A 26,008-nucleotide genomic window follows, 5' to 3' on the forward strand; every position below is an offset into this window, starting at 1 on the left:
CGGAATCGTCTGTTGATAACGCAATGAGTCAGGATAAACGAGACTCTGCTGCCATAGCTGAAATTTTATGAATTTTTTATGGATTTTAAACAATATATTAAACAAAAGTATCTTTTTTTAAATAAAGTACCTTTTTTATCTTTTTTCAGACCGTAATATGAATATACAACGAATAGAGAACAAAAGCCCTAAAAGATCAAGCTGGATCTCTTGTGTTTAAATTTTAAATAATTCGGTATGAATTTATATACTACATGTTTGATCCTGCAAACTGAATTTAATTTTCTTGAAACGCAATTCTAACAGAACTAGAGTAGTAATATCACAAATTAAATTGATAAGCAATTTAATAGTATTGATGTTCATAGGCATCTTCAAAAGATCTTAATAATTTGTCGGATTTCGTAAAGATCCGCCAGCTATATCCGTCAAAAATCTTTCAAACGAATTATCAAGTTATTCACCTGTGCCTTAATTTCTGGATTTCTAGCGACCGTAGATACCGAGGATGGTGACGAGGGTGGCTCGATGATTGATGCCGGTGGCATTTGGTAGCAGCAAGTGTGGGGTAAAGATGCTGGCACGTATTCCTTGGTTAAATAGACGTGTTCCTTCACCCTCTCTAGACTCGGTCGTAACTCGGGATTAGATTGCAGCAACCATCTGATCAAGTCTTGGCCACTTCTACTCGCGATACTGTCGTCAACCTCACGATAATGGTTGTTGCAGATCCTGGCATAAGTCTCCTTAAGCGTGGCTGTATCAAAGGGTGGTTGCCCTACCAGCAAGGCATACAATATGCAGCCCAGCGCCCAAACATCCGCCTCGTAACTGTACGCTTGCTTGTACAGCACTTCCGGAGCGATGTAGTTTGGCGTGCCGCATATCGTCCTGTGGATACAAATTGGCTACATGCTACGAGGTTTTGTTGATGCCGCTAGTTGCCTGTGTTTAGACAAGCACGTCCAGGCGTAACAATCGTCTTAGGAGCTCCGGAAAAGGGATCTCCGATATTTGTATGTTTTTGCCGAGGAGGGTCGTTAAGATACCGATATAAAAATAATGATAACAAAAAAGGGATTGTAAGAGGTCCAATTATTGTCAGTTAGATCAATATCATGTGCTTTTTGCTCTCAATTTTTATAAACTGTAACATATTTACAAATTAAATAACAAAATGAATTAAGTAACAAACAATTATGATACAAAAATGGACCAATAAGAATACCGATAAGAAAACTGTTTTTGCTCAAAGCAAATCTTAGTGCTTAAATACTTCGGTGTGAATTTATATACATATTCAATTCTGCAAATCGCGCGCCGAAATCTTTTTCCGTCTTGAAACGCAATCATGAATAGAATTAGAATAGTAACATATTAAATTTAATAATATTGACGCTAATAAGCACGTTATAATATTAATATAATTTGATGTTAATGAAGTTTAAAAATTGCTAAAAAATTATCTCAAATAACATAATTAATAACAAGTAAAATTCTTAATGCAAAGGAAGAATATGTATTTCTTGGATTACAATTAAATTGAGCCTTACACTCGTCTACGCTGACCGTCAGGCCTGGTCGCTAATCCGAAGTCGCCGATCTTGACGATCATCCGGTCCGATAGGAACATATTGCCGGGCTTCAGATCCCGGTGCACGACTTTCTGCGAGTGGATGTACGCGACGCCGGTCACCATTTGCTTCATGTAGTAACGTGCTTCCGGTTCCGTGACTTTGCCACGGTACTTCAACACGTGCATCAAGCTCTGGCAGAGAAGAAGAGGAGAAGATGGTATTTTTATATCCGGGTAGCTTACTTCGCGCGTTTAATGACGTGCAGAAAGTCGCCTGACGGAAGAATGGCACGATAAAACGTAACGAGAACTATTATATAGATTTTTTATTTACTTTGTACTCTTTACTTTTTATGTACGTTTTCTTTGTGTCTGCAATCTTATAATCTTTGAAGATGATACAATGGACTGTAATAAACATAATATTATATAAAAACCTATAACGAAATTTCAGGAAAGTATAAACTATATATTACAGAAGATTGTGTAATGGCCACTTATAACTCTTTTAAAAAGAGAACAAACGAGAAAAAAAGCATTTCCTGGCAGGAAGATAGTCATCTCGAATGTATGGAATACAAGTGCATTTTTCGAACAATGTTATTCTGTAGCTTGTGTGTCGCTTTATTTTGGAGGAATCGTTTTATCTGCGATTCGGTAGAAACATTTCGGGAAAGCGCATCTGCATTTTTCACGCCAGTCACGATCATAAACTTGCTAACTTGTGGTTGACGTTGTTTCTTTAAAATGCAAGCTTTCGACGAAATGAGAAGACTTTATGAGGCTATTTTGCGACACGACATGGAAACATGAATAAATTTTTTCCGTTAAATGTTATGAACGAGATACGAAATATTCTTCTTTATGAGCTCCTCGAAACTACAGCTATCAGCTTTCAACACGGTTTTTTTAACAATCCATTATTATTATTTTCGCTATAGTTCACAATTATGTTTCCTAGATCTAATTTAAAAATAATATAACAAACTTTTTTTTTAATGATGGTTTACCATCTGGATTAAAAGTTACTTTAATAAGAAATATTTTTTTATTAAAGTAACTAAGTATTTATTAAGTAGTATTTTCTCAATCTGTGCTCTAATAGAGATGTATAGGAATACGTTATAAAATAATGATAAAAATCTCAATTTTTTATATAAGTACTTTAAGTATTCAAAATAACTTACATAAAGTTACATTGTGATGTAGAAGTTAGTTGTCCAGTTGTTTAAATTTTTGTAACTAATTGACGGTAAATCGCAATAAAATTTTGCATAAATCATTTTGAATAAAGGACTTACTCAAAAACACTTTTAGATTTTTGTTATGATTTTTTAAAATTTTAGTTTATTACAATAAAAATAATAACAAATAAAGTAAATAAACTATAAAATGTGTTGTGCAATAAAAATAGAATAAACACAACTTTCATATAATATATATATATGTATATAGTTTGTTTATACAAATATTACGTATGTGCTATATATGTCTATCGAATCTCCTTAAGGAATTTCTAATAGACTTTTAATCACTTAAATCGTCAATTAAGGGATGATCCTTTCGTGATCCAGCAGCGAACTAAGATGAAACTCGCGTTCGTGAAGTCGATTGAGCGAGAGAGCGAGGATAATCAAACGATTAGTGGATGCTTCGTCGCATCCTAACGGTACAAACAGGTCGGGCAGATCAGCCATGAAGAGTGCAAGTGCCGCTCTCTTTCCAGCGAGATGAAAATATACGCGGCCGTTGCTGATCAAGGGCCGTTCGCAGACAGGTACGATGGATGTCCATAATTGTTTCTCGGGTACGGCGTGCAGAATGACTTCGACACGTCGATTTAAATCGGGCAGGTGTTTCATGGCGCAATAGAAATAGACTAGAACTTGGAAAACAACTTTACGAGAGGGCAACGGCAGACAAAGATGTTAAAGACGCTCTAGTACTGAACGAAGGATAAAATAAGGGATCAACACTCTTTATTGATACTTCAGTTGTCAATATCTGTTGGCAGTTTAAATAATTTACGACACAACGACCGAGTGTCGGTCGTCGAGTTTTTCCCAGCATAGATGTATTCTCGGTCGTAAATGTGGAAAGAGTTGCGAAATTTTTTTCTCGTACGCGTGCAGTGGTAGGAAACAATAAACTGGTAAGGCAAGTAGAAGACATACGATACCTTTCGTGGGCAGGCCTCTAGGAGCATGTACACGTTGAGATTGTCCTCGAAGTAATGATGCATCTGGACGACGTTTACGTGATTCAACTCTTTGTGGATCATGATCTCACGCGCGATCTACAAATAGCATAAAAAAACACGCGTTACACAGCGAAATAAATATAAATGCGTGCTTTTCACTAAACAGACATACGCACTTTCTGCATGTGAATCCTCTGCATTCGATTCTTCGGAATAATCTTACACGCGTACTGATTCCCATTACTGACATCGGTCATTAGGTAAACCCTCGCAAATCCACCCTAAAAAATAACATATAAACCATTTATCAATTAATAGAAATAATTCTATTTTCGGTCTTAGTGCTTAATAATACTAAATGCATATTTTTGCAAATATATTATTTTAGTTTTATAAACTACAATTGATACGGTTTGTCTGACTTGAAACATAATTGCAAAATGAAGCTGAAATTAATATCCCACGTTAGACTGATAATTTTAATGCTGATAAGCATCTTAAAAACCTGTAAATAATTTTTGTGAAAAATATCTCAGTCAGGACCATTTATAACATGGATCAATCATCAATCAACTCACGATAAGCATTTGACTCTTGAAAGAATCAAAGCGACACAACGTGATCTTTATCAATATCATTTTAGCGACTTGATTCGTATCTTTCACGAAAAAGAATAATAGCTGCGTCCTTCTTCCGAGTCCTAGAATTCTCAAATTAGATTCCAAGAATTTCTCCTCGTTCATCCTCGATCATCAGTCGATGGTCTTAGTGAAAGGTTCTCTGCACGACCGCTTTCGGTCTTAAAGTAATCTTCTGAAATTATCGTTTATTGCCTTCGCGTAGTCGAAAGAATGAAAGAAGAAAGTGAAGGGAATTTCTTTTTACGAGACGCTATTCTTTGCGGCTTTTGACAATCACAGGAACCTTCCAAATAGCATGGTATGAATGGATCACAAAGTAAACGACGATGAAGTAAATGACGATAGAAGAAAGGACGTATCGTTTTTACTAAAAATAATGTTTTCAATTTTATAATGTTTTAAGCTACAAAATACATCATTGCGAATTGGTATAAGGAATTAAGAAAAAGTCACTGATAATTCCTTGCTTAGATTTTTTAATAGATTTTCTAAAACAGCGATTTAATGATACAAAACTGTTTTATATGATGTTCATAGATTTTTTTGTACTTAGAAATAGAACATTTTGTTACCGAAACAAAATAATTACATAAGAATAATATATGTAAATCTTTCGCTTTCTACAGAATGAAATTATGTTTGGCGTTTTTGAACTTCCCTAGCTTAACAAAGGTACATCAATTGATTACTAATCGCTCTGAAAAAATGGCTGTTAGCATAATTGGCCATAGTATGGCGAGAAGTGCACGAAATTAGTCTCTAATAATCCCTGCTTTATACAGATAAACGTCGAATTTCTGTTACGAGAAGACACGCCATCTCTAACATTGCAACTCCACGAAACGCTCCTTGTTCTACCATAATAGATTATTTTGTTGAAATTACTAAAAGAATACTTATTTTATAATGGCAACCCAATTTTACATTTACAAAATATAAATAACCAAATAAATTTATACTGTTAAATAAAAAAATTTACAATATTACCTAACAAAAAAATTGTATTTTGCTATTTTAACAAAATAATCCAACGATAGTAGGCACTTGTGAATAATTCTCTTTTTTTTGTTACCATTACTATATCTTTTTTCTCAGTGAGGTGTTAAAAGGTGTTAAGAGAAGCCGAAACTTTTTTCCAGCAGCAAAATATACCTTGTATATTTCCTTAGATTAACCATGCAAAACGAGCATCATTGAAAAGTCTTTTAGCACACTGCGAAGGGTGAAAACTTGGTTGCGATCAATAACGTCGGAAAATCGCATCAATCAATAAATTACTTACTACGTAATTAATATGATAAAAGGGCTCAATCGAATAACAATTCAAAATTGTGTAATGAGAGGGGCTATCTGAGCCAAGCAAGTTTTCGTGTGCTAATTTTATATTCTTGTATGATAATTACAATAACATATACAATATACAAGTTTCGACTTTTATTATAATACGGTCCTCCTCAGTGAAATATAAATTATTATAAGAGTTCTCGCAATATAATACTTAACGAATTCTATCGCTCTTGTTGTTCATTATATATTTATGACGGTGTAGAACTTAATAGTTGTGGAGTTCCTTCGGAATCACGCTGAACCGTCCCAGGACTCATGATTTGTTTAGAGTTACTTGTTAATAGCGGCAGAATCGTCCTCAGGAATCATGGTTTACTGACCATATACAATTAATTCTATTATATCGTTTGTACTGAAACCATTTTTATATATTACTCTGCTAGTTTTTGATATATAATATATTAGTTACCTTTGATTCCTCAGAAAATCGATTCTCCGATTATAATTCTATGTGTAACTGTCACGATGCTAATTAAATTTCGACTGACATTGCTGTGATCTTTTACTTATCAATTTTAGTAGGGAGGATGTCTTTAGGTGGGGGACAATAGATCTAAAATAGGAAGATAATTATCCGGTAATTGTTCTATCTCGCTTTGTCTATTTAAACCTCTGATGCTCGTTTTTTTATATATATCATTTCTGATACAGTTCTTTTCAGATATGAAGGCTCGCTATCTAATATATGTACATTTTCCCAATTGAATTCGTGTTGTTCGTATAATCTGTGCTCTGATACCACTGTAGGAGAGCCATTTTTTTTATTTATGTCTTTTATGTGTTCATTTATTCTAGTCCCTAATTTCTTCTTAATTTGTCCTGCATACGTCGATTTACAATCCAGACATTCAATTTTATATACTACGTCACATTTTGAAAACTTTTCTAATCTATCTTTTCCAATTTTTATAAATTTATTTAATTTATACGGTATAGTAAAAGACAATTGTGAATTAATTTTTTTCGCAATAGTGGAAAATTTATTTGATATCTTATTGACATATGGTATCGTGAAAAATTTATTATATGGTAATATATTCTTTTTTGTTCTATCATTATTATTCTTGTTACCCACGTGATATTTAATTTTGTTATTAATCGTCCTAAAAATAAAATTCAATGGGTAACCATTTAGTAATAAACCATTGATCATTTGCCTGATGTTATTTATATGAAAACTAGGATGTACTACTTTCATTATTTTATCTATCATACCAATAATGATATTTTTTTTATGCGAAACTGGATGCTCAGAATTATAATTTTAAGTATCTATCAGATGACGTGTATTTTTTGTATGAATCAAAGATGATTTTCTCATTTTTCCTAATTAATTTAACGTCTAAGTAATTTAATTGATAGTCTTTTTCTATTTCTACAGTGAATTGTAAGTGTTCGTATATTGAATTGAAAACTTCTAAAGTTTCATCTACCTTATTATTAGAAACTAATACCAGAATATCGTGAAATATCGACATATCTGAAATAGAACGGTATTGTAAACGTTAATTTGTTACTACGTAATGCTATAACATAAGTGTATATACAGAAAAACGTGACCGCGAAAAGAAAGAAGCTGGAAGAAGAAATCTTAGAAAATTCGCTAAAGTCTTCGAAACTGGCTTTAACATAGGTATATATTTTAATAAGTTTGATATGAAGGTAAATTTTTGCTCTCCTCCCTTGACTGAAATTCTACGTAGGTCCATGAAGTACGTTCACCTCTTCCCACCGAGATCTTCCGACAAACAATGCGGCCAGGAGAAAATCGTAAATCCGAAGTCGGCTCTGTTTTCCGAAATAGCTCGTCACTGGCGCGAGAACAAACGACGGGAAATATCGTATCCGATCGCAATTTTACGATCACGCGAGGGAAAAGTATTTGGTGGGCCCATTGCCAGAATAACTCACGCAAAAATATCCCAAACGAGTTACGAGAGCGCGTAACACGTCTCGACAATGACGTCACGCAATTAGAATTATCGCATTCGTATTCTCGCATTCAGCTTCAAACGCGTTGGTCCGATACTCGATCACTAATATCAGCGACAACATTGCACGCGATCCTCGTGTATTTAGATAAGACCCGGGATAAAAATGGGGCAGAGCTAAATGCGTGACCTCGGTAATGCAGGCCTGAGACCGTCTATAAAACGAGACTTTCGTGCCGGCCTATGTGACCCAGGTATCCCTCGTCCTTGCCGTGTTTCGACGATAATCCCCGGTATACGACAAGCATACGGTGTATTGAGGGTTCGCCCCTCCGTACGTGTACCAAGCGGTTCGTTTATCTTTAAATATCGCCGGCAACGACTAAAAATACATTCCCGCACGCGTGCACACGCTTTTGTGCACGCGCGATTAAATGGACTGTTGACAAAAACTCCCCGAGCCTTGTCCCCGTTTTGCATTTCGCTCCTCGCAATCGGGACCGCACCACGCGTACACATTCTTGTCGAAATTAGCGCAGCTCGGTAACCATTCTCGACCATTTATATTTTTTTCTCTGTACAGTAATCGAGATCTTCTTCGCCGTTCCTACAATGCTGGAGAAATGTATTCGTTCTTTTTTACACTACGAGAGACTCGTTTATTCCATACTGTTAAAGGAACAACGATAACTCGATCTTTTGTTAAATGACATTTTGTTATTTTTAACTTTTATGTGTATCAAAATGTAAATCAATCTATTGTTTTAGTTAAATTAATGATATATATATTGAGCAGTAGCGAACTATAGAAATGATTAAAAACAACTCTCAAATTGGATCTAATTTGACATAATGAATTTAATAGTGCAATAAGGAGACACGTGCATGGAGAAGAATATAAAGTAATACGCAATATCAGAATTCTAAATTTTATGGAATTGGCAGGTCTATATAGAGACACGTGCGCCTTATATAAAATTTACTTTATTTTTCTGGTAAATAAGCGATCTTTTTCCATGAGCGATTATCCGTATGATCTCTCGGATCTTCTTTAGTCTTCGATTAGATATTCAGGGCACTCACGAAATGAAATAATTAACCGACGATCGATTGATTTGACGAGTGATTTGATAAAGGAGGAGTTGATCAATACATGAACGTCATTTTTCCGATACGTTGAGGATCCGGTGTCAGTCTCGCGTGATCAGCGGCACATCGCTTCACGCGAAGGACAGCGATCCGTTAACTTTGCTTGATTTCCCCGGCGGTCAGCTTGTCAAGAGCTTCGGCGCATCACGTCGCATCTCGCGCATTCGTTTAGCTTGTCTCGTTGGTCGTCTCGGGGACGCCGAAACGAGCCCTCGGACCCTCCTCCTCGCGCGAACGCATCTCGAGATCCAGCCAGGTCCCGCCAGGTCCCTCCAGGTCCCGCGAGATCCGTGAGCGCGACGGAGAAAACGAGCGCACCGACCGGTTTTCGCGCGGCATGCAATGCGTCATCGATTCGATTCCAGAGAAATAATCCCATTCACGCGCCATTCACTCCTCGCAATCGTCGTTGGTCGATGGCATAATGGTATTCGCTCGCGCGATTTCGAACGTGCACGCGCAGACCTCACCGTCTGCGTTTGTTGCGAAATTTCCTGTCCGAGTGCGAAGCCAGAGGATAATACTGCTCGCGCTTTGTTCGCGCGGACAGTCGATTCGATTTCTCATCGCACAAAATAGAAAAATTGAGACTTTTCTCGTCAATCAGGATGCAAGTAGAAGAGAGAATGAATTGATTTATCTAGAGAACATTATAGGATAAATAATAAGCGCTGCTGCATTAGTTGTACATATAGTATCTGCTCGTAAAAGGAGCGTCTAAATTTGGGAAAGCACGCGCTGCGTCCCAAGCTGCATCCCTTTCTTTTCCTCAAGTGCCTTTAACGAGGCCCTGACCTGACCTTTCGTTAATCTTTCCGGCTTATCAGGCGTAGCGATGACGGGCGTCTCCTGCTTCGACGATCGATTCCTTTTATTCTTTTACCGAGAATATATGCATGGCGTCATGTAATAGTCGCAAAGTGATCACTAGGGTGTAATGTTGCACGTTAAGTGGACCTTAAAGTCATCTGTTTTACCGATTCAATAGACATACATATATACATACGATTTATGTGTCAGTGAGGCATCGCTACACACAACTACGGCAATAATGCACACACACACACACACACACACACACACATATATTTTTTATATAAAATTTTTATAACTAAGCTTTCATATTAGATATCTAAACTTAGTTCTAAAAATTTCTAAAAATTCAACATTGTTCATGTAATTCCTAATCTAAACTAAAATTATTTTATATATACAAAATATGAGACTTATATATAAAGCAAATATTGTTACAAGTCGTCGATAACAAAACAGTAATTTTTTAACTTTTTTTGTTTTTGGCATAAAATCGATCAATTTGGACCGTATTACCATTTATACTTTGATTGTGAAAAAGAATTTTTAGATCTTTAAAGGCATTAGTTGGAAAAAGTACTTGTTCGAAAAATAATTGTAAAGCAGACGTTAGGATCTCTAAACTGTTCTATTTGGGTGGTCCTATGTTTCTTCAACGGATTAATAGGAAGGAAGGAGGGTTGGTTTTTTGTCTAGCTTAAGCAAAGGTACGTGAACCGCCTCGACGAGTTCTCAACACGCCCACATTGCTCAAACAGCACTAACTTGACGTGACAATTCGCGACGATAACAACTCCGTTAACCCTAGTTAAGACTTAAGTAACACTAAGACACTTTTGGAGTTACGTCAGAAACATTTTAATCCTAGAAAATGTAGTAGGAGTTAATTTGAGAGTTACGCATGATATGTTCTTTCCGTTACTTCGCATAACGAAGGCAGGTTTCTAAACCGAAGGTTTCTCGTCTCAAGTCTTTCATACCTGATACACATTATAACATAGAAAATTTATCAAGAACTATTTAAACTCAAGTTTAGCCATGTACGGTGTTTTACGTCCTCCTTCTCAATGTCTTTTATTATAAATATTACCATCCTTATTATAAATGATACTATTATAATACATTTATAATAGTATTGTTTATAATAAGAATAGGAGTATTTATAATAAAAAATAATGAGAGGGAGGACGCGTCTAAAATATATGGCTAAAATTGAGTTTAAAGTATTAAAGTAGTATATAAAGTAAGTGCTATAAGTAGTAGTAGTATTTAAAGTTTGACTTCACTTTAAAGCCAAACAAATGTAGATTTTATTAGACAGAAATATTTATAAATGCATATTTTTGTCCGGATGGATTTAATATGAAGTCAAAACTTTATATAAAATTAAATAAAGATAAAGAATCAAATCTGAAGTCGCTGTAACGACGAGAAATCGTGAAATAAATGGAAATGCACTACACAAGAACACTAAATCGATCAAACGAAATTCAACCCATGAGACAATCTCTCGTAATAATATTGCCAAATTGAAGTATTCCTAATGGCCAGCGAGCAGAATAAGCAAAAGTAAAAAAGTTATCTAATTCCTATTAGAGCACTTGTGAATAAAATATACATATCCTTTTTAACACATGTAATAGTTACTCGGATTATAAATTAAATAGCAAGTTTTTAGAAAGCGGGGGAGGAAGAAAGAGTATAAAAATGACAAATCTTTCGGCATTTAACACCGGTCTTTGGAAATGCAAGTGCATAAAAAAATAGATGAAACTGAAAGGAGAAAAACCGTTCTGCACAACTTGCAAGATCTCAATTTTTTGTGAGGAATGCTTATTGTTCAATTCTACGTACGTAGATAGAAAAATCTACCTGCAGAGGTTTCCGAGGCACACGTGGACGATGGGGTCTATGCATTCTATAAATTCTCTCGCTCTAAATCGAGAACCCTGAAGAAGTTCTCTTGTTAGGGTTATTCCGTATTGACCGTCGTAAATTTCAAAAGCCAAAGGTCACAAAAATAAAGCGCGCGAAGATAGTTTTAGATCCCAGGTGATCCCTTCGGTTTTGTCACCTTTTTCATTCTCCACGCGACATTCAAATGATTTGTATAAACAGCCGTTCTTTGTATTTGTATGCGGAAAGAATGGCTGTTTTGTTAAAATACCTAAAAATGTAGTTAGATATATAGATCTGAAAATAATTTTATTTCGATTATCAAATTATGTAAGACGCTCAAACAATTGGTTGCAAGAATGAAAAACTTTCCATGAAAATATGTAAACCAATTTGCACTTAATTGTATCAGTGTTGCATTAATTATCCCAGGAGGAAATACTATTAGTAAATATTCAGCTAATACCATTCAAACAAATATTTATTGAAATTTAGTATATTTTTCCCTCAGTGTGATGATATAATGTTTTTCACGCGCAACTCGTATCCGCTATTTGTATAAAGAATTCAGCTGGAGAATGTGTGATCGCGTGATAAACCGATAAACTCGCCCGAGAGTAAAATTGATTTAGTTCTCGCTGGCGCCACAAAAAGATCATCAAACACGTATGGTCCATCGTTTCGGCAGACTTTGCGTATCTTCCTGGAAACACTCGCTGTTTATATCTTCTACCAGTGGTAACGCGCGCAGTAAGATATCTCGGCTTGCTTAATTACCGGCCAGATATTGGCGTCAGTTGTTGCGTTTCGCAACGCGGAATCGGGCGTTTTTTTTTACTTGGAGATGATTACTACGCAAATGACATACCCTGTTTAAAAGCCAACACTTTATCAGCTGTTTTTTTTCCTCCACTATACATCGTATAAAGTAACGTTTAAATTGGAGAAAAACACAAGTTCGTGCATCAGTGTTGTCAGCTTCGAAGCCGTTGCAGAGATTCACATTACGATGACGCTTCTCTCTTACGTCCTCGCAAGTAGAATTAGCCGCTCACTTAAGCTGCGCAATTAAGTGCAACGGATGCAGCGCGATATAAATAAAGAGTGGCAAATGCACGCGAGATCGGTTTATCGATAGACATTTTTATCGCAAAGGATAGTCCTTGCGTGTATATATATATATATATATACATTTTTTTTCGAATATTAATAATCCCTTCAATTTATACTTTTGATACAATATTGCACAATAAATTAATTTTACAAGGTAAGATTTAAATGAATTAAATTAAATGTATAATGCCAATAAAGAGCATTGATTAAATTCTAAGTATGATTAATGTGACGGTAATTAATCAAATAATGATCATAATAATAATCGTAGTCACAACAATAGTCGTAAACGTTTCGATCTCTCTTTTTAGGTAATTTTCAGTACGTTATTAAATTTAAATTTTCGGTATAAATTTTGTCCTAATACTGTTCTGATGCAGTCTATCGCAATTTTAATTTAAATAATGACTATAATTTGATTAATTACCACACAAAGAATTTTCTTTTCAAATTTACCCTGAAAATATAGTATGTATATATATACAGGGTGGGGAAAAAGTATGGAAGCAAACAATTATTTCCGAAACTATTCATTTTTCGACAAAATGTCTTAGACATAATTTTTATGGTATGAAAAGATGTATTATGTGGCATAGACGGCATGACCTTGAAATGACCCTTACGAGCTGCATACAAATAACGTAAAAAATTTCAAATGGAACTCGTCAGTTTTTGTTACAGATTCGTGTAGCTGATGTCGAAACGTTTACAAAACACTGCATATGAGCCCCATTCCCTTAAAAACACTCCCAGTTAAGAAACAATTGTGATAATTCGTATCGACGAAATTGAAAATAGACAGCGTACGTGTTATTTACATGTAAATGTAATCTTCGCTTCGATCATTTCTGCCGATACGAAAGACACGCGAAGTTCGTAGAATCAGTTAAGGCGTACATCGAACCGTACTCAAGGAAAGAGATTGCGTGATTCATCCAACCAGTTAAGGTAAGATAAGTGCGATTCATCCAACCAGTTAAGGTAAGATAAGTGCGATTCATCCAACCAGCTAAGGTAAGATAAGTGCGATTCATCCAACCAGCTAAGGTAAGATAAGTGCGATTCATCCAACCAGTTAAGGTAAGATAAGTGCGATTCATCCAACCAGCTAAGGTAAGATAAGTGCGATTCATCCAACCAGCTAAGGTAAGATAAAAATATTTTAAAGATTTTTACAATGTACTTCAAGAAAATTAATCAAATTATTTTATATTTTACTGTAGTTTTATTAATGAATAAGAGAGATTTACATTAAAATTCTTCGAAATACAATGTTATCTCACGACTATCATATTTTTAGGGTAAACTCTAAGAAAAAATTCTCTCCGTGCACTACATTGATTATTATACTTAGAATTTAATAAATTCATATACACATGTACATCTATTGTTGACTCTTTATTGGTATTAACATTATATAGTTGCACAATAAAGCATATTAGTCAAAAAAATGCAGTTGCTTTGGGAGCGAAAGTTCTTATTTCCGATGAATAGTGAAAATTGCTGTTTTTGCCGTTAGTTCCCGGAATACATGGTAGCTGATGATGAAATCGCGTGGATAATCGTGTGTTATACTTTGTACCAGCGAACGATCTCGCGAGATGGTAAAAAAAGCAAAACCATTCAGAATGAGAAAAGAGGAGACGAAGAGAAAAAGAGTGAAAGAGATGGAAGAGGAAAAGACCCATCCGTTGAGTTCATTCTCGCGGTTGCACTGACACGCAACCACGAGCCAATCAGTGAAAGGCAGATGAGATGTCATTGACTTGTGTGTATGTGCGCGAAGGGCACGCACTGCTTGCCTATTAGAAACACGCGTAATGCGTGTGCTTCGGAAGCCAAACGCGTAGATGAGCGACGTTGCGCGCACTGTAATTCGTCACGACGCGCGACGAATTACAGTGCTCTGTGGAAAAACTGTAGCTTCGCGCGCCCCTTCTGTCGCATTCTCTTCACGGTTCAAGGATTTCACGAAGCGAATAGAATCGTCACTGGTTATTTCTCACGATCTGCACTGGAATGGGACAATCGTCTCCGCGACAGAATTACTCTACGTTGGAAATATCGGCGAACTTTGATCGCGTGAAATAAGACTTCGATGATTCTGTACAGAGAAAAATTTCTGGTTGAACGAACCAGAAGATCTGGGGGGGGGGAGGGGGATCATATGAATCAGAATTCTGGTTGTCTCAATTAAAATTATAATGGATTTAACCAGAAAATCCTGATTTGTCCATTTTCAGTCAATTCTTTAATAGATTAATACTTACAACAATATTCTTTATTTTAATGTAAGAGTCGTTTTTAAAACGTGGCGAAAATTGCAAAAGTGTGAGAGCGAATTTATCATAATATTTATAATTTCATTCTTGAATATGGGAGATTCGGATTCATTTCATTCTTGAATATTGGAGATTCGGATTCAAGTCCTAGCTGAGGTAATATTTTTCGCAATAAAATTATTAGTAGTTTTTAAGATTTTAATTAACACGAATTTCTTAATATTCTTATAAAAATATTAATTTATAAGCTATCTGTATCTTATAAAAATATTCTTACAAGATGCTAATTAGCATATCATTTTAGGATACAATCTGTCCCTTGACCATACATAAAAAGTTGACAATTACTCTTGTGTTATATTGGCATTGATGGATCCACGGAGGGGGGATAGAGGCCATGGCCCCCTCATGGAATACCTTTTTTTAAGAATTTAAAAAATATTTATGCAAAACATTTATATATATTTTTAATATTTCTGAAATGTTAATCACAATTTTAATTCCAAAAATATTATTTAATTTAAGAAACCCTTATCGATATAAAAATATATACACAAGTTCTGCATTATGTTATTGTTTGTGTTAATATAATTTTAAATAAAATATTTTATGAATTATACGTTTAAATAATATTTTTAAATGTAAGGCCAATAATAATTTAAATATTCTATCTTTTCATATTTGATTTGAAAAAAAATTTTACTTGCGGTGCCTCCTCTCTTGATCAATTTCTAAATTCGCCAATTATTAAAAGGATCGAAAATTTACGGTGTTTAGTTTTCCACGCTCCGAAGAGAATTGATATTGCGGTTGTACAAGATCTTCCCGATACAATGTTCGTCGCTATCGTGCACCTAGGATCGAAACCGGACGCGTAAGTTCTTCATTGCTCGCGGGCTAACATTGTTCATGAGAAACGAGAGACAAATCGCGGATGAGCGAGCGTATAGGAGAAAGAGAACAGAGAAGTGTCTGTAGCGTAAGTAGCGGCGGTATAGATATAAGCTCCCGCGTTAACGCTTCGTCTCTAAACTACAGGACGAAGGAAGGAGGTAACCGGTCGTGAATGACCGAGGCAACAACGTTACACAATAAAAAGCGTTCGCACCTCCGACACGTTCGAAAGAAATCGTATACGACTTGCCTGTCCACGTAAACGCTTATCTGATGTATTTGAAGCGACTAATAGCCATTACTAGCGTGTCAATAGTACCGTTTATAACCGTTACATCTCGTCTATTTGTGATTTATAGCAAATATGTAGTTAGCGACCTCTCGATAAATTTCTTTCTAATTCTATAATAATTCTATAATAATAATTCAGAAATAATGAAATGAAAAATATTATTACTTCTTCTCGTCGACAACATGAATTTTATCTCTCCCGTCAGCTACGAAGATAAACATCTTATATAAACATTTCATAAGAATATTCTTATAAAATAATTATGCTATCGATGTTATTAAATTGTTTGTCAATTGAATACGTCATATACTCATATTATTACTCTGTTTTTTCATGATTGCGTTTCTTTGAGAAAAAAATATAGACAATTTTATAATTTTAATAAATAGTTCAATACCAAGTCATCTAAATATTTACCTACAGAGAATAAGTATTGTTCAATAAAAAAATATGTTAAATTAAATTAATGGTTTTTGTACCAAATAAATATATCTTTATATTTAATAAATATTTATAATAGTTGGTGGTATTCAACTATACTGGTAAAAAAACGAGTTTTTATCATTATAGAAGTCGGATTATATTTACTTAATTTTTATAGATTTAAATTTATCTACTTAAATTTACAATCAAAATATCGATGAGGCTTTTAAAGATCCCAATTGCTGACGGAGGGTTAACAAAAAGATGTCGTAAAGGTATATGTAATATTTAATATATATCGTGACTAACACGGAAGAATCATTGACAAAGTTTCATTTAGAGTTACATGGTTTTTGCGGTGACTGCACGGATCGAGAACTACCTGCGCGCGCCTCCGCACAACCCAAAGTGCAAACGTAGAAACCAGCAACCGGTTGCGAATAATCGAGATAACGTCGAAGCGGAGGTCTCGGTGGAATACGGAAATATCAGAGGTGAGTTTTGATAAAGTATCAGCCGCGGCGCGCATAACGGAAAGCCCGATTTCTAACACAAGATACGACGCGCGCGCGGGGTAACGCCCGAATGACCGGGTGCGAATAATCGGGATGACGAAACGACGACCGGTTTTCTCGAGAGCAAGAGGATACACACGGTTTGAGACTGCATCCTCTGAAATTATCCGCCGGCGGTGGAGGCCTCGTGCTCGCGCAAGCCGCTAGCCTTTCGTGGATCGAGATCGATCTCGTCGCGTGGACGTAAAATATTTCTTCTTACCGATCGATAACAACCGACTTGTTTTCGGGGCTATAACTTAACATTACCGAGTTGATATCTGCGGAAGTAATCTTGAACGTTGTCGAAGCCGAATAAGGTTGTAAGATGTAACATATTTTTTTTTAAACACAAATCTCTGATCGGTAACGCGACCGGTCCGTTTGAGTTGCAATTAAGATCACTCAAATGACATGCTCCGAAATGATATTGGTGCCGCACAAGACATAGCCTTTTGTGAACCGATTGATCGTCGCGAAATATTTCCCTTATATATCGTTCGCGAATAGCGTAACGATCCGTTCGATTTGTGGCGCAAGCTCGCATCTCGCGGAATGATCTTTCAATGGCGGAGGAATACGTTCATGGAAAGAACGGTTTTATTTAAGTATCTAATAGCGAATTTGATTGGACGCACTCAGTGTGCACTGGTGCATATTAAAGCCGTCGCACATAAATTGATATAAAGATGTGTGTTCAATATAAATATAGAAATGTGAATTAAATAGTGAAATTCTCGATACATTTTATTGTGTTGTTAAGTAAAATATGTATTATAATTCAAAATACTTGTTTTTACTTTTACACTTAGATTAAATCAGTATAAAGATTTTAATACGCCCTAGTGCACACTAAAAATTTAATTAGATACAGATCTAAACATAATTTTATTGAACTATAAAAATAATTACGTATTTTCATAATTTCATTCTGTCAAGTGAAATCCCACTCCAAAAAATTTAGACAGAGTTTCCTACATAATTATTTTTATGATCTAACAAATTATTTTTCTAAAATGAGATCCTTAGTCAAAGTGGATCTTAGTGCAAAATGGATCTGATTCTGCAAACCGCCCACCGAAGTCTTTTTCGATCTTGAAACACAATCATGCGAGCAAAACTATAGTGGTAATATCATTTGAAGAATATTCTGATGTTAGTGGGAATCTTAAATCTAACAATAATTTATTGCGAAAAATATTGTCTCAAAAAATTACTTTTAAATTTGTATTTAACTAAATTTTTAGATACTTCAGTAAAATCATTCTTTCCGTGTTACTATTATGAAACTGGTGAGAAGATTTTTCTTTCTTCCCATCGGATTGGAGGATTTCTCGCGGATTGGCTGTGGATAGACGGCAAGTCGCGTGAACGCGCGATATTTCCTGCACGAACGGCGCGGACCGATAGCGGGTCGATCCGCATCGATGCGTTGCCGATAGGCTTGGCGTTTTCCGCGTCCGCGTAAAACGAAGTGCCGTGAATGCCGTGAAGATCAGGAATCCGCGATTAACGGAGATTGGACGAGATCCTGCCGAGCACGGGTAAAGTTCGAGAAGCAACTAGATCGATGTAACGAGTCCGCCTCGAGGTGTGTCCCGGGTGTGTTGGCCGAATGAAGTTTACTCGGTGTAATGATAATCAGATAACTTGGACTTCCTGCTTCGGGCAATGCGAAGTAGATACAGGATGTCCAACAATGCGACGACACCTTTTTTCATTAGAGATTCGAATAAAAAATGCATTTTATCCGACCTGTAATTTATTCTTTTTCGTTCTTTTTTAATTTCACTCACTCTATTCTGCAATAACTCTTTAAAATTAATATATTGAGAAAAAATATACTAACTTTTAATAAATATTTGTTTAAAAAACCATTAATTTGATTTAACTGTCATTTTCTTTATTTAGATAGTAAATAAATATTTATCTAAATAAAAAAATGACAATTAAATAAAATTAATGGTTTTTGTACTAAATATACCTATATTTTCACTTAGTGAATAAATATTCGGCCAGTATTATTAAAATATTTATTAAAATTTAGTACATTTTTCCTTAGTATATGAGTAACTGTGACATCTCAAGATGTTAAAAAGAAAATATAGATACATACGTCGACTAAGTTCGAGTAATATAATAATAAATTAACTGTTATAATAAATCTACTAGCGTACATTACGTAATCGGATTGTAAAATAAAGTAAACCGCCTTATGAATAAGAAATGAATTCAGTGGATAATAAATATCGGTTATCGGTGACCTTAGATATCATACGTAATAGTAACATAGCGAGAAAGTTTTCTATGAGTGCATCTACTTGTTTATTACCACGATCGAAATTATATTCACTTTGAAAAAAACTAAAGAACTGATGAAATTATTTGTCAAAACTGAATTAACAGAAAGTAATTAATTATGGACTTTAATAAGTTCTAATATGAATATGTAATTGCTGTTGCATATTGAAGCATCATTAATGAATGGTATGTTAAATTAATGTACCTTTCTCTCTCTCTGTAATTATTAATTCATAATTGCTGCAATTATCCCTAACAATCATTAACAATTTCCGACATTTTCTATAATAAAAACTGTTAATCAACAGTGACATTTGTTTCACATTGTTGTCGATAATTCGAAACTGATAGTGATGCGTTGTATATTCCAGAAGTATTTCCAGAAGAGACCCGTTTATCGTATATCATTGATTGTCCCCGTAAACTAAAACGAAACATCCTGCACTATAAAAAAAAGAATGTAAAATTACATAAATATTAAGTAGATAAAAATTGCACAATTTATAGTAAAAATATATAAAATTGTATGTTTTTACAAAAATGAGACCTTTAATTGTGTAAATATATCTTCATATTAAACGAAAAATTACAGTATATTTTATTTGTTTCTATGTAAACGTGTACATATTTTTATGATATTATGGATATTAACATAATGATAATCATATATGTTATATTTACATTTTTATGCTCGTGTACATAACGATAATATAATTTAAGAAAAATTGTACATAATTCGTTGAGGAATTAATACTTAAATATTTCTACAAACTTGACTCCATTTGTAAATTTACTTTTACAAACCGTTTAATTACTGTAAAGAAGAATAATTTTATTTGTAAATTGTGACTTTACTTTAAGCGTGTGTGTATGTGTAAATGTACACCTTTTAATGGTATAGGTCCCAAAATTATCCATTTTAATTGTTGTAATTTTACATGTAATTTTTTTGCAGCATGCAATTAGAATACTCGACCTTGACGAAGTCGTTGATCTTGGACTACCGTCGATGTATTATGCATGATGCAGAGTCAATGACTCGACCGAACGCATCTCTGTCTTCGGGAGAAGAGAATCGGTCATTGTCGATAAGCCGGTGAGACTTTAAATGTCTCGTTTTTATATGCCAGCCACGTATAAACTGTGCTACACGCTACATACGGTCCTTAAACCGTCGCGTCGCATCGTTTCGTGCGCGAGTTCCACGGTTGCATCACGATGCATCAAGAACAGAAGAGAAAGAAAGAGAACGAGAATCATTCTCTTCGAAAATTTTACAATTTTCGTGGAATTTGCGTCTCGTCGATAAAAACGTTTTATCTCGACAATACGAAGCGAGTCCAAAATGCTCCGATATTGAAACATCCTGTTTGTGAAAGATAATCTCGAGCGGAAGCAAATTTTGGAAGGTACTTCCGAAAAGTTTATGGTCTAATAGTCTAATCTAAGCATTCCAGATAATTCGGGGCCCAAAGAGAAAATCTTTTTGTTGACTCATCGCTCTTCGCCGAAGTCGTCACCGACGTCGCCGGTATTTCTCTCTTAGAATTCCCGGTATGCGAAAACGAGCCCGTAGTGTGACTCACCGCCAACGCTCCATTTCTACGAAGCTGCGCCCACGTTTCTACGTAATGAAAAATTTTAATCCCGCGAGTCGCGATCCCGAACGAGTTTCCGCGGTCGATGATTCGACCCGACCCTATGAATCTCGCGACTCGTCTCGCATTAACTCGGTCATGCGTTATTTATTATTATACTCCAGGAAATTATTCGCGCACAGGTTGATTGTGCGAAAATTAAATCGAGTGAATTCCTGCCTTTACGTGCAATCGCGCCGCCGGTGGAAGCGGTTTAATCTCGCGAATTTTGCATAACGATGATTTATACCGTCATTATGAAGAACGCGCGCCGTGAAGAATGCGCGCCGTGAAGAACGCGTGCGACTTTGCTATAAAAAATTAGAATATAATAGCAAAAGGTGAATTACACTAGTTTGCAGTAAAAAATTATTTCAAATCGGACTAGATGTTTCTTATAGATTTTTGAATACAGAAAACAATGCCGTAAATGATGTAAGTCAACAAATTCCAGCATGGCTAGTTTCCAAAATAATTAATGTTCAAAAATGGCTTTTTTACGATATTTGATATTTTTCTGTAAAGGTTAACCTCCTGACTTTATTTTAAAATTATGAATGATAATTACAAAATCATAAACGTATTGTTCATCCCTTATAAAATATTTTCTTTTATTTCGAGAGAGAGAGAGAGAGAGAGAGAGAGAGAGAGAGAGAGAGAAATAAGTGTAATAATTTCATTGTCATAACCGGAAAATTTACTATTTTAGAAAACATTGAATCCTTCATAACATGATTAAAAAGTAAGATATTGAGAGCTCTATAAAATTGATTCACTGTCGTTTATTTTTTATAAATTTTCGGCATCCACAAATCCATAAGAAACACCTTGGCTGGTTCAAAGTAATTAATAAAAACAGTTTATTGTAAATTAGTGTTATCGAGTAAAAAATGTAGAAATAATTGCTGCCGGATAATCACGTCCGCATCTTGTATTTCCGATCAATTCGACGTGACACGACGATCGGTTTCCCTTCCCTTCACACGCTCGTCTCTCTCTCTCTCTCTCTCTCTCTCCGGTGAGTGGTAATCACGTAATCAGCCACAGCAAGCGGCTCGTCACTTTGCACCGCGACTGACGCGGGCGAAATAATAAGGATTACGCGGCGCGGCCAATCGCGCTAACTGATTTATTGTCGGGTGACAGGTTTTAAAGAGGATCGTAAACGACGGGCGCCCGTGCGTGCGTTGGCAATACACAGAACGGTATCAAACGCCAGAGAAGGTCGACTAGCTCTAAACGAGCCGTAACCCCGCGATTCCCACGTACTCGTCGCGGGATGCCATTCCTCGCCGCGAAAAACGGGACCTCGACAATGCGATCGGTGCGCAACACGAGCCAACGACAGGTGCGCTCACTCCTTGCCGAGTCGAGTGCCATGGCGTGGGGGAATTTATAAATACTCCTTACTCAAATCTCTATAATTTGTCAGCAGTACATGTTAAACTTAAATGTTAAAGCCTGATCTACAATGTATTCTTTGATTTCTGCATCTTGCTTTTACCACTTTTTACCTCCTGCCTTTTTGCCTCTTATTCAGTTTTCTTCGTTTTCTGTCGCACGAGATAAAAGTTGACGAACTTGGGAAGAGACAAGAAACACGTGAAAAAGAAACGCGATTGTCGATAAAATGATCGCAAAGAAGGAAGAAGGCACGAAGTAAAAAGCATGAAGCAAGAAACACATTGTAGATCAGGCTTAAACGATCCGAGGAAACTCGCGTGTACCTTTCCCAAAAACTGTCCTTTGTAGTAGGCGTTCCCCTGCACAGGATCGACAACGTAGTCGCTTTCCTGCTCGGCGGAGTTGTTCCAGGAGGAGGGCATAGAGGGGCCTGGTGCCTTAGCGACGCTAGTCGTTCTCGCCAACGAGACCGGCACGTTGCCGAAACGGCCGCCGTTCGTCGTCGAGGTGATGTTGCTACCCGTGGTGGTGGCCACGTTGCTGGCCGACGTGGAGACGTCCTGGGCCAGATTGTTGTCGGTCCTCGAGGTCGACGGTTGCGCCGAGGAAGTCGCGTAAATGAGCGTGGAGGTCGGTGTCGCGGTCCGTGCCTCCTCCTCGTTCCGGAACATCGCCGTGCCGCCGCCGATGTCCTTGAGGAGATCCGAGGGGACGGCAGGGTAGATGACCTGCCTCGAAGACAGCTCGACCTCCGAGGGTAAGGACGTGCCGTGCCTGCGGCTCCTTCGACGCACCAGGCTCTGCAGAGAGGCGGAGCCCTTGGAAAAGCCAAATTGACGCGATCGGCCGTCCGGTACCGACCTGGTGCTGCCAGTCCCGGCGGAATCGATCTTCCGCTTCGAACATTCCGGCTCCGAGACGGTGCGGATGGTCTCGTCGAACTCCTCGCGGTATCTTGCGACGTGGCAGGTCGCCGCCACCTCGGTGGAGCGCAGCTCGGTGCCGCACATCGTCTCCGACAGTAGACCGCGACTGTTTATCGTGATATCGCGCGGTATCGCGCCCTGCACGTCGATTATGCTCGGCGGTAACATCTCGACGACGATTGGAACTCTACGGAATCAGCGCGTGAGCTTCGTTCCGTATAGAACTCGTCATCGGCTTGACGAAAAACCGTCGACGATTGTCGCAATTCGAAGACTTCGCGGAAAAGAATTACATTTTGGAACGCATTCAGGGTCGTCGGCAGCTCGTCGGTGGAACGTCGTCGACGATCGCGGTAGTTTACAGCTTCTCCGGGAGCAATCGCGAGATCTTGCAACTAGGAGTGCATTCGGTGTCGTCATATCTAGATCGACTAGATAATGATACCACTATAGAGCGATTCCAAGTTTCTTCAGACGTCATCGACGTCGCGACGCCGACGCATCGAACCGATACTATCTGGTTCAGATTTAACAACCGCGGGAAGACGACTACGAAACTCGCAGGAATGGAGTCTAGCGTCCACGCGACGATGAGAGGCACGTAAATCGCGAGACAGGAAATTGCGATGATGTTAGACGAGAGATTCTCGTTCCCGTCGATTCGATTGCCCGTGTCACTCCTTCTAAGTCCAACAAAGTTGACATCAAGGTTGACATGTCACGCTTGTTTTTCGGAGCGAGACGGCTCGTCCTACCCCCGACGAGCGCCGCGACACACGTGCATCTCCGCTCAATAGTTGGCATCCGTCCCTCCGGATCTCCGCTCTCGCGAGGTGCCCTCCAAAGTACCGTCAATCGCTATCGAACCGGCGCTTCGCCAGGAAACGATGCTAGTCACCCCACGACAAACAGGGATGACCTTCCATGATCACAAAGGAGTCTTTTGTCACTTGGAGTTTTTGTGCAAACCAGTTTCTTTGCAAAATTTTTTTTTTTTTTATTAACACGATGGCCACGTTCCCTGAGATGACTCCACGAACCAGAATGTTCTGGTGAAGATGCTTCTCTTGTATGTGTCCTTTTGCAAATCTCGAGTTTGCAATGCTCGCCCCGCGAACTCCTCGACAACACACGAACGCGTTTGCGACGCTTTCGCCAGCTCGACTCGACCCGTAGCTGGTGTACGAGTCCGCTCGCCACTGTTCGCCGCTGCGCCGACCTGACGACCGACACCCTCTGCCTCCGCTTCTTCTGCCCCCACTGTGGGTAAAGTCAGGGGCGTACGATCGAGGGAAGAATCACAGTGACGACGAATCGAAGGGTATCGTTGATTTCTTCCTCCATTACCGCTCGCGCGAAATAGATTCTGAGACTATCTGTGTTTCGTCGGTTTATAGTTATACATTGAGAAAAACTGTAGTAAATTTTAATAAATATTTTTTTTAATAGTGCCAACTAAGATTTACTTACAATAAATAAATATTTATTCAATAAAAAAAGATAGTTAAATCAAACAATTCCTGTCCAAATAAATATATTTAGTAAACTTTATATTTAGATTAAAATTTAGAATATTTTTTCAGTGTAGACATCACGAATAAATAAATTCTCAAGCGTTCCATGTTTTTTTTTATTTACGAATTCCTTAAACAGATATTATAGATAGAACGAATCGCGTGATGACACGGGAAAGAATAAAGTTATATTAACAGCATTAGTTTAATTGAAAGTAATCTTAATTAATTTAACTTTTAGTTAATTGAATAATAGTATTAATAAAACAAATAACATCTTACTCAAATAAGAGTTTGACATATTTGCTTCATTAATAGAATTATCGAATTAATAAGATTTCTTTCAATAACAGTAATTCTTTTTTTAATTAGAATTAATTAATTTTATAAATTAATTTTAATTAAAATTATTTCATTTTTTAATTAGAATAATATTATTAATATATATATTATCATAACATGATTAACATCATTTTTTTCAGTGTAAGTCACGTAATGTCAAGCGATCTCAGAAAGGTTAATAACGAGACCAACTGATATAGATATATAAGAAAACGGCAGTGAGTAACGTCATTTTCTCTCTGATATTCGTGCATCGAGGACGAGTAAGAATGCAAGCGTTAAAAATGCGGGGAGAGCGAGTGTCTCTGTTTTATTGAGACACGCAAATCGTCGCGTGCGATCGTACGAAAGTAGAATGCGCTGTGTATGCACTTATGCCACTCGTGCTCCCCGAAGTAGTATGTACAGCGTGGCCAACGCTAAACTCGCTAAGAATTCTACAGCGCACCGTGAGAAAGCGCATTGTTTCTAGCACAAGTGCGCACAAAGGAAATGCGAAAAGATCGGCGTTTATTCGTCTCGCCAACGAGGAGAGAAGTCGTTCAGCCAAATAAACTGTATAAACGAACAGTTGGAAAAAGTCATCGTCGAAAGATTAATGAACAATAGATTGACAATTGTGAAAGTAAATTTGCTACTAGAAAGCCTCGGATCTTTCTCTAAGTATAAACGACTAATGCCTATTTCCACCAATATAGATTAACTTTAATCTCGGTTTAACTTGCTCTTCATCTTTTTCTAGTTCTAGGAATTAGAAAAAGATAAAAGTGGAT

The 26,008-nt window shown here is 36.9% G+C and overlaps 1 protein-coding gene across 1 annotated transcript in view; it reads right to left on the reverse strand.

Annotated features, from left to right (window-relative positions):
• LOC108728456 (serine/threonine-protein kinase PLK1) overlaps positions 1-24,682 on the reverse strand; it is a 27,582-nt gene extending 2,900 nt beyond the window's left edge. The window contains exons 1-6 of the mRNA XM_018457011.1: positions 22,777-24,682; positions 3,953-4,057; positions 3,756-3,872; positions 1,554-1,768; positions 465-891; positions 4-57 (exon numbers count right to left, since the gene is read on the reverse strand). Of these exons, the coding sequence (XP_018312513.1) occupies positions 4-57; positions 465-891; positions 1,554-1,768; positions 3,756-3,872; positions 3,953-4,057; positions 22,777-23,547 (1,689 nt within the window). The 5' untranslated portion in view covers positions 23,548-24,682. The remainder of the gene's footprint in view (positions 1-3; positions 58-464; positions 892-1,553; positions 1,769-3,755; positions 3,873-3,952; positions 4,058-22,776) is intronic.
• Positions 24,683-26,008: the final 1,326 nt, after the last annotated feature.

The sequence above is a fragment of the Mycetomoellerius zeteki genome, unplaced genomic scaffold (assembly GCF_001594055.1).
Source record: "Mycetomoellerius zeteki isolate Tzet28-1 unplaced genomic scaffold, Tzet1.0 scaffold62, whole genome shotgun sequence".
Taxonomy (NCBI): Eukaryota; Metazoa; Arthropoda; class Insecta; order Hymenoptera; family Formicidae; genus Mycetomoellerius; species Mycetomoellerius zeteki.